Source organism: Panthera leo, chromosome B2 (genome assembly GCF_018350215.1).
Source record: "Panthera leo isolate Ple1 chromosome B2, P.leo_Ple1_pat1.1, whole genome shotgun sequence".
Lineage (NCBI taxonomy): Eukaryota > Metazoa > Chordata > Mammalia > Carnivora > Felidae > Panthera > Panthera leo.
In genome coordinates, this window is record NC_056683.1 from 62,641,148 (window position 1) to 62,650,507 (window position 9,360).

Here is a 9,360-nt window from a genome sequence, read left to right on the forward strand (position 1 = left end):
CAGAAATCTTCCAGTCCAACATCCTTCATTTTAAAAATGAAGAACTTGAAGTCTAGAAAACTTAACTAATTTGACCAAAATATAGCCTAGATAGTAGAGTCAAGTCTAGAACTCAGGTCTTGTAACTCCCAGCTAGCTTAGTGGTCTTTTCCATATACCATACTGACTCAAAGTACTCCATGTGAAACAGACTGCAATTGTGATCCACCACTAAAAAAAGCCCTTGTAAATTATTTACTGCATTAATGTAAATCAACTCAAACTTCAAGGGAGCTAGGAGAGATACAAAATAAAACCTACTGCATTACTTAATATATTTTCGGATTAACAAAAGGTATTCTTCACACTTGGAGAGTTGCTGAATCAGTACCAGTTCACTTCTAGTCTTCCATGTTGGCTGTCCCATTCTTAGCCTCTGTGCTGCATGTACACCCTCACTGATTCCCAGACACAACAACAGAAGCACAATATATACTGGACTACTAAACTTAAACACTTATTTGCCAAGAATTTGAAAGGGGAAAAAAAAATCACAAGTATGATAGTAATTACCTTAAAGTACGATAGTAATTACCTTAAATGTACCATTTTGATTCTTCATGTAAGAAACCAGAAATATATCCACTGGTAGAAGTGCTGAAGTGATAAGTGCAATTGCCAGAGAAAAAATTGCCGTTATGGTGGAGACAACTTCACTTTCCCGCTGACTTTGGTATTTACGAACATATATCCAGCAGAATGCCAAAATAGCCTGAAAGAGAACAAAAAGAAGTGTTTTGCTACTGCACTATGTATTCTCTAACTCTGATTTTAGCATGTGTTTGAAAGTTTCCAATGGGAAACTATGTCAAATGAAGGTCCTTTTACATGTGTAATGAAGGTCCATTACCTCTTATAACCTTATTCTAGATTTATAATTTTCAAAGCCTATTTCATGAATGCAGTACAATCTCACTTAGATGCAAAGACACACCAAAAAACAAGTTATTGATAACAGTGCTCAGTTACATATATCCTCATTGAATACACTGCAATCATTAATGGTCTCATATGTCATAGTTGTAATTAGCTTTGCATACTTTTTACCTATAGATTTCTCCAGACTAATACAATATAACTTGAATTGAAATTAACTTCTGCCCCATTATGACAGTTCAAGAGTACCATTCAGCTAAAAGACTAACTGCCAATAATCACGATGCAATCGACAAGTTATAATATAATTCAAATTTTAAAGGGCATTAAACAAAGAAAAGTGAACATTAAAAATGAGTACATGTGCACTGCAAGGAACTTTCCAGTGATAAAAGTACACTCAGAGGTACTGAGGATGACATCTCTAATCCACCAGGTACTCTTAATAGCTGTCAATGCCTTTCTAATGACTAACACAGAGCATAGGACTTTGCTCACGATTCTCTAATTTTAGGGAGTATCAGAATCATCTGGAGGGGTTGTTATAGTAAAAAATGCTAAGCCCCACTCCCAGAGTTTCAGATTCAGGGGTCTGGAGTGGGCCCAGAAAATGTGCCTTTGTAACAAGTTCCAAGTGAGGCTGCTGTTGGTCCAAGAACTACATTTTGAGAAACTCTCCTCTACTCAAATGTAGGGAATTACAGATAGGTACTAAACCAATGATTCTCAGCCTAGGCTGGGTTAGAATCACCTGGGCAGTTTTTAAATACCTTTATGCTGTCCCCACAAATCAGAGTGAGGTTCCTGCAGGCCACAGCATTTTTAAAAAGCCTGAGGATTCCAATCTGAGCCAAATTTGAGAACCACGTTATTTTGTTTTTTATTTTATTAAAGTAGTGTTGACATGCAATGTTACATTAGTTTCCAGTGTACAACATAGTGATTCTACAATTCTAGTCCCTATGCAATGCTCACAAGTATAGCTGCCATCTATAACCACACAACTCTATTACAATATCGCAGACCTTCCATCCTCATGACTTACTCATTCCATAACTAGAAGCCTGTACCTTCCGCTCCCCTTCACCCATTTTGCTCACCCTCTCCCTTCTGGCAGCCACCAGTTTGTTGTCTGTATTTATGGGTCTGTTTCTGGTTTTTTGTTTTGCTTTTTATATGCCACATACAAGTGAAATCATATGGTATTTGCCTTTATGCCTCTGGCTTATTTCACCTTCTAGGTCCATCCATGTTGTTGCAAATGGCAATGGAATATGACTTAACCATAAGAGAGAACCATTGTTTTAAATAAACTCTATTAAGAGCTCTGGGACAAAAGCGTCGTTTTGTCCTTTCACTCTCTTCAACAGATTCCACTGTTACTTCCTTTCCGGGTATCCTAGTTCAGGAGCCTGAACTGAACTAACACCACCACTCAACTTGTTTCACAGCTTCCAAATTCCCCTACCACAACCAAGATGTAAGAACAGTTCCACCACCACAGAAAAATCCCCTTTGCCCCTGTGTAGTTAACCCCTCTGTCTACTCTCCACCACTGTTATCTGTCCCGATAGCTTCTGCCTTTCTAGAATGTCATAATGTACTATATTATATAGCATGTCATCTGAGTCTGGCTTCTTTCACTTAGCATAATGCATTTGAAATCCATCCAAGTTGTTGCATGTAATTCCTTCATATTACTAATATTTCAGCTGGTGTCAGAACAGCAGAAAAAATAACGTAAGAAGGGAATGTAGACTTTGGAAACTGGATGTTGGAGGAAAAATAAGACCTAGTGTCAAATTCTGGCTATTTATGAATTTATTTTTGTGTTAGGAAAACATTTCTCATTAATTTATATTAATATTTTACCATTTTTGTTTTTAAATGAATTCACAAATATTTAAAACATTCCTCAAATTATTTTGAAGCCACTGCAAGTTGAGCTTTATCATTCTATCCTTAGCAGGACCTGACACAAAGTATTCAGTAATTTTTTTGATGGATTTCAAAAAGATCTGAACTTTACAAAGTTCAAAGTGATAGGTATTACTGCAAAGGAAGATGTTTGCCAAAACCAGACAGACAAGTAGGGAAAGGGCAACTCAAGCAAAATAGTTAAGACAGAGAATACTGAATTTTTTGGTCTCAGGAGATATTTATAGTTTTAAAACTGAGAACCCCAAAGAGCTTTTTGTTTATGTGGGTAAAATCTATCAGTAGTGACTACATTATAAAATAAATCAAATGTCATCATCTACAAAATAGTAATAAGAATATTTCATAGAAGGTTATAAGACTTAAATAAGATGTAAAGACTTAAATAAGATGTAAAGAGTTTAGCACAGTGCCTGGCCACAATAACTGCTTCACAAATAGCAACTGTCATATGAATTGCCATAGATCACTACATCATATGAAACCAAATGTCATGTGAAATAACATCTTAAGAACATTTCATAAAAGAAATATGCAATTTTGTTAATAATTATAAAGAAAAGTTTAGAGCAGTCTCCAACCCCTCCCAAGAGATTCTAATTTAACTGGTCTGGGCAGTAGACTTTTTTAAAACTCCTTAGTTGACTTTGATGAGAAGTTAAGGTTGACAATGACTGGGGGAGAGGCAGGAATGAGAATGGATGAATGTTTCTTAAACTAATGAGCATAGATCCTTTCCGTATCAGTAAGGCTGGGGTCTTATATTTAGTATATCTAACAAGTTCCCTTGTTAGTATATCTAACAAGGTGATGGTCACTTTGAATAACAAGAATAAACTTGCTTTACAGAAACGAAGTCTCTGTCTTATATAGCAAAGGGAAATGCAATTGAGGATCTTGGGGGACTTATATAGAAAGGTTTAGATTTCATATAGTAAACATAGGTAGTTAGATTATAGGCTTGGAGGACTAAATCTAACCATTCCTCATGTGGCAGAAGAAAGTGAAGTCCATTCTGTTTGCCCAGGATCACACAAATAAGTCAATCTTACTGTTCGATTCTTCAGTAGATTACTGGCAGCAGCTGTCAAAGTGTGAAGTCCTCCAACCACTGGCAGTCCCAGAACCCTTTCTAAGGATTTGCAAATTGAAAACTATTCTCGTAACACTAAAAAGTCATTTGTCTTTTTCACTATGTTGCTATCTGCACTCATGTTGCGTAAGTCATGGGTAAAAACTGCTGGCAAATTAAGCATGAATCAAGACAACAGCACCAAATTGTGCCAGTAGTTACTGTATTCTTCACCTCCAGATACACACCCACAGAGGACAATTTAAGACTGTGCTTAATGAAACAGTAAAAATTAACTTTACTGAACTTCAACCCTTGAATCTTTTTTAATACTCCATGGGGGAAACTGCGAAGATTAGGCTGGAGTTTCTGCTGCTGCACGTTAAGGTGTGCTGGCTATCTCTTAGGAGTAATGTAGGAGCTGAAAACCAAGTCAGGCACGGGTTTCAAAGGAATATCGCTTTGACTTGACAGTACGTGTGATTATGGTTACTCAGACTTGGACATTCGGCATATTTTGTTGAAATGAACAGAACCTATAACCTCAAGAGGAAAAAACCAAAACAAAACAAAACCTGACAGTATGTGTTCCCAAAGATAAAATTCGAGAGTTTAAATGAAACTCAGAATTTTGGAAAACTTGTATCCACAACTGTGGGCTTGACAGTTTCTCAGTACTTATTTCTGGAACATTTCTTCTGACAAGATCAGTGGTAATAATAATGAATGTGATATGTTAACATTATATATTGAAATATATCCATATTTGGAATATCTGCATCACTCAGTGAACCAGTATTTTCCAAATAATCAACGCATGATGTTATAAAACCATGCATGGGGCAGAAAGATCCATTCAAGTGCAACAAGGATCAACAAATTTTACTGTAACAGAATGAAGTTTATTCACAGGGTTTCAGATTCCATTATTTCAACTAACCTTTAGAAAGCTTCTATTTATTGAGTTTTGGTGTCATATTTAAGAATATCCACAATTACCTAAAAAATACTCCTCTGCGAGGTACCACTAAAACAGGATTTTCTTCATACACTTCAACCAAAATAACATTTCAAAGACTGGATGCAAAAGCAGACATAAGAATCTAGCTCTTTTCTCCCAAAGCATAAGAGACTTAAAAACTGAGAACAAACTGAGGGTTGATGGGGGGTGGGAAGGAGGGGAGGGTAGGTGATGGGTATTGAAGAGGGCATCTTTTGGGATGGGCACTGGGTGTTGTATGGAAACCAATTTGACAATAAATTTCATATATTAAAAAAAAATTTTTTAATAAAAATAATAAAAAAACAATCTAGCTCTCTTCTAATAAGCCAGGAATTATAGAAATTTGCAGAAAATTAAACGATAGCCCTTATTACTAATTTTTTCCTGTTCCAACATCTAGTTTCAAACTCAATTCCCTTCTCATTTTATTTTTTTTCCTGGTGTATCATCACCAATTTCAATGACTTCCTTTATTCATCCATCCAATGTCTACCTCAATTCCACTTTCTTTTGATATTACTCTCTGTTCTCTGAAGTGCTATATATCATTTATAAAATCATACTTTGGTTTTCAGTACTTATAATACCTATTTTAAGAATTTTTGTTTTCCCACCTATCTTCAGGCCCACTTAAAAGCTACTTTGTTTTGTTTACATCCTCCCACAATTTATAGCACAACTCATATACATTAAATGTTTATTAATTGATAACTGCCAAGATATTCCTGCTAGACTTTGATACTGGTTACATGCTCATTTTTTTGCTTCTAAACCAACTGAATATGATAGTCTGTTCAGGAACTCCTGAACGCGAGGAACTCCGTAAGTACAAGACTGGATGGGCTTTGGAGACATGGCCACCCTCTCTAGTTTCCATTTTCTCCACCAAGAAGAGTAAATAAAGTACGTTCCAGTGTAAAGGCAGTATTATTTTCTGGGAGAGTGAAGGTAGCAAGAGATAATTTTCCATAAGTTTTCACATTTTTTTCTTTGTAGCATTTTATCTGAAACATTTACCAGCAAAACATACTACCCGGCTTGCAGACATTGTAGTGGAATCTAACAAGTCTTGATTTCCAGAACTGAAGTTAGCAGTTTTAGGGGCTGATTTTTGTTTTCTGTTTTAGTAATTGCAAAGCAGCAAAATACTTTGGGACACAAAGTACCCAACAGGATAAGGAGAGTGAGAATGGGGAGGGTTATGGAGAGAAATAAATTGGACCCCCAAATAAAATAAGCCCAAGGATTTTAATATGAGGCAGTAAAGTAAAAACTAGGCCATTTGGGCTATTTAGGCCCACGTTTTGATCACTAAACAGGAGTAAGACGACTGGGAAAGGTGGTACCTGAGGTCAGATACATTTTAGTATATACACACCCTGATAATGGCAGTAAAGAGGGCTACAGCTCTTCCCTACATAGGTTTCTACATCTACCACAAAAGACTGAAAAGGAATGTGAAACCGAGAAGTCAGAAGGAACACCTCACGTCATCAAAGCATCGCACAATCGGTACAGAAGGTTGCAGACTTAATAATCCCAAGGGTAGGGAACACGGACAAACAATTTTGGGAAGCAGAGGCCTCCTGCCAGATCAAGGCCAGCGCCTACTGAACTTGCAAAGATCAGGCGCTGCTGCCCCACACCTTGTGCTCCCGTCTCACGTGGGGACCAGGGGTCACTTCTCCCTTCTGAACCCGGAGGGTCTCCTCCGTTCCCAAACTCCACCCGCCCCAGTGCTCTAGTGAGGGATGAGGGTAAGAGTTTCGATAATGGAAACCTACAATACTAGACGTCATCAGGGAAAATACATCAAAAGCAGCCGGAAATCAGTGCCTCCGTACCCACTCCGAGAGCAGGCCCCGCCCCGGAGCAGAGGAGCCCCCAACAGTCCAAACTAAAAGGGGGGCGGGGCGGGACGAGGAGGGTCTCCCAGGCCCTAACAGACCAGCTGCCGGGCCGACCGGCCCCTCCCTCTCTCCCACCAGTCCAAACACTGGGAAAACTATGAGCACCTCCCCTACCAGTAATAAGAGGCCGAATATGCACCAGCCGATCACCAGCTCCGCTGAAGCCGCGCCAGAAGGCGCCGCCGCCGCCATCTTCACTTCCGGCCCGGAGACTTGGGCACGAGGGGTGGGGAAAGGGGAGGGGGAAAGGGGAAAGAGTGTGAAGGACTCTGCGCCCGTGCACCCTAAAGGTTAAAGGGGCGGAGGAGGCGGAGGGGGCGGGAGGGGCGGAGCAAATGGTTGCCAAGGAGCCCCAGCCCTCTAGCGTCCCCTGGCGCTGAGCCGGGCGGGGGCGGGGCGCTCCCGGGCGCCGTGACGTCACCGCGCTACTCACTCCCGAGGTGAGGTGAAGGCTTTAAGTCAGGGTGTTGTTTTACTGCATCGCAACCTTATTAGAAAAATTGGTTCAGCCCAAGCTGATAGACGGGAAAGCGAGGGAACTCCACAAGGCCTGGATTGGGTTTTTCTGGAAATTCAAGCCAACATTAGGAGTTTCAACTTTCTCCTAGAAAGGAAGTTTGTCCCTAGTGTCCAAGACAGAATGGGCCATGCAGTTAGCAGAGCTCACCAGATTGCAGGAATGGCCGTCTGAAAAAAAAAAAAAAAAAAAAAAAAAGTTTGCCCAATGCCTAAATGACTTTCTAATTTGCTGACATTGGGGCCCCCAGCCTGAGTAACTGTTTCACTGGATATGGGCTTATCACATGGTGCTGTGGCTTTTCGATTTACCTCTATACATGACTGTGAATTTCCATAATGACTTTGTGAACATATTCATAGGGAAATTGAAAGCTCTCCTAATATTCATAAGTGAACGAAACAGTATGGTAGGCCCTATTGAGACAAGGAGGTAGTTCCTGGGATAGCTCGCCTGGGTCCCCTGCAGTCGGAGTACATATTAAACCACTAAATTGAAGGAGCATAACTTGTAATCAAGACACAATTTATGAATTAAGCCTACCATATCTTTACAATGCATTATGTGGTGGTAAATTATTCCCTACCCCCCTACCTAAGACCTACTTCTAGCTGAATCCAGAAGTAGGGAAGGAGTGGGGACGAAGGGAAGAGAAAAGAAGAAAATAGAGGAGAGAACGGTTTTAACATAAGTTGATACTGTCATAAATTGGCTTTGTGTTTTCTGTACCTGTGAATGTTTGATCATGTCTTTCTTCTGTGCAACATTCACTTTTCTGGAGACATCTTTCCTATATAGTTTCCTTAAAGTGAATAGAGACATCTCTATTCCAAGTGGTCATTTAGATTCCTTCACCAGTTTCCAGACATACTGTGGTATATTTTTGTTTTTGTTTTTGTTTTAAGATTTTATTTTTATATAGTCTCTACAACCAACTGGGTCTCAAACTCATAACCCCAAGATCAAGAGTTGCACCCTCTACAGACTGAGCCAGCCAGGCACCTCTGTGGTACTCTTCTGCTTTTTCCTGCTAGTCTCCTAATCCTCTCCCAGGTGCTCACTTGGCTTGGAGGAAGGGTCTCAAGACAACCCCAGGCCAGTTTTCCCCCTTTCCCTCATGGCTCAAATCCCCTGTATAGGAAATGATCATAAGTACCTTACATAACAACCTTTGGAAGCGCAGGCCAATCTCTGTGTAACTATTCTGCTACTTCTACCATCAAAGCTATCAGCCCTTCTTGGATATCCCAGAGGGAGTCAGCCTACACTCCACAGTCTGCTGTAGTCCTCCCATGCCTGAGTCAGGCACCAGCCCTCCGTATCTCTCAATTGCAGGGACCATATTTCAAATTCTCCAAGTAGCTCCCTTGAGGCCTCACTAGTCTAAGGTTAAATGGAAACATCCTAACCCAATGTTCCCTCACCCCCAAACACACACTCTTTTGGAGTTAAAGGTGGGGATCCACAAACCAACAACAATTCTCATGAAAGAAATCTCTGCAACTTTTCTTCTCCCAACTCTAATCCATTTACTAGTATTTTATCTGGCTGAGGGGTTCAAGAGTTGTAGAAAAAATTCCTTTCACATCCCTTTTTTTTTTTAGTGTTTATTATTTTGAGAGAGAAGGAGAGAGAGCACGAACACAGGAGCACAACTGGGGAAGAGGCAGAGAGAGGGAAAGATAGAATCCCAAGCAGGCTCTGTCAATGCTGTCAGCGCAGAGCCCCACTCAGGGCTCAATCTCACAAATCATGAGATGACATGAGCTGAAATCAAGAGCGCCAGGCTTAACCAATGAGCCACCTGGGTGCCCCATTTCACATCCCTTTTTAATTCTGCATATAAAGGAGAATTTACATAAGGCTAGGAGGGAAACAAAGAGTTAAAGACCATAATCTTCCCTACCACTTTACATTTTATGCGAAATTGGAGCTTTTAGCAAGATCAAACAGCCTATTTCTGTACTGATATGCTGTCCATTGAATTAAGTCCATTTAATAAACT

At 39.9% G+C, this 9,360-nt stretch overlaps 1 protein-coding gene across 1 annotated transcript in view; it reads right to left on the bottom strand.

The window, feature by feature from the left end:
• The window catches only part of LMBRD1 (LMBR1 domain containing 1), a 112,755-nt gene extending 105,615 nt beyond the window's left edge, over positions 1–7,140 (bottom strand). The window contains exons 1-2 of the mRNA XM_042939131.1: positions 6,953–7,140; positions 575–751 (exon numbers count right to left, since the gene is read on the bottom strand). Of these exons, the coding sequence (XP_042795065.1) occupies positions 575–751; positions 6,953–7,030 (255 nt within the window). The 5' untranslated portion in view covers positions 7,031–7,140. The remainder of the gene's footprint in view (positions 1–574; positions 752–6,952) is intronic.
• Positions 7,141–9,360: the final 2,220 nt, after the last annotated feature.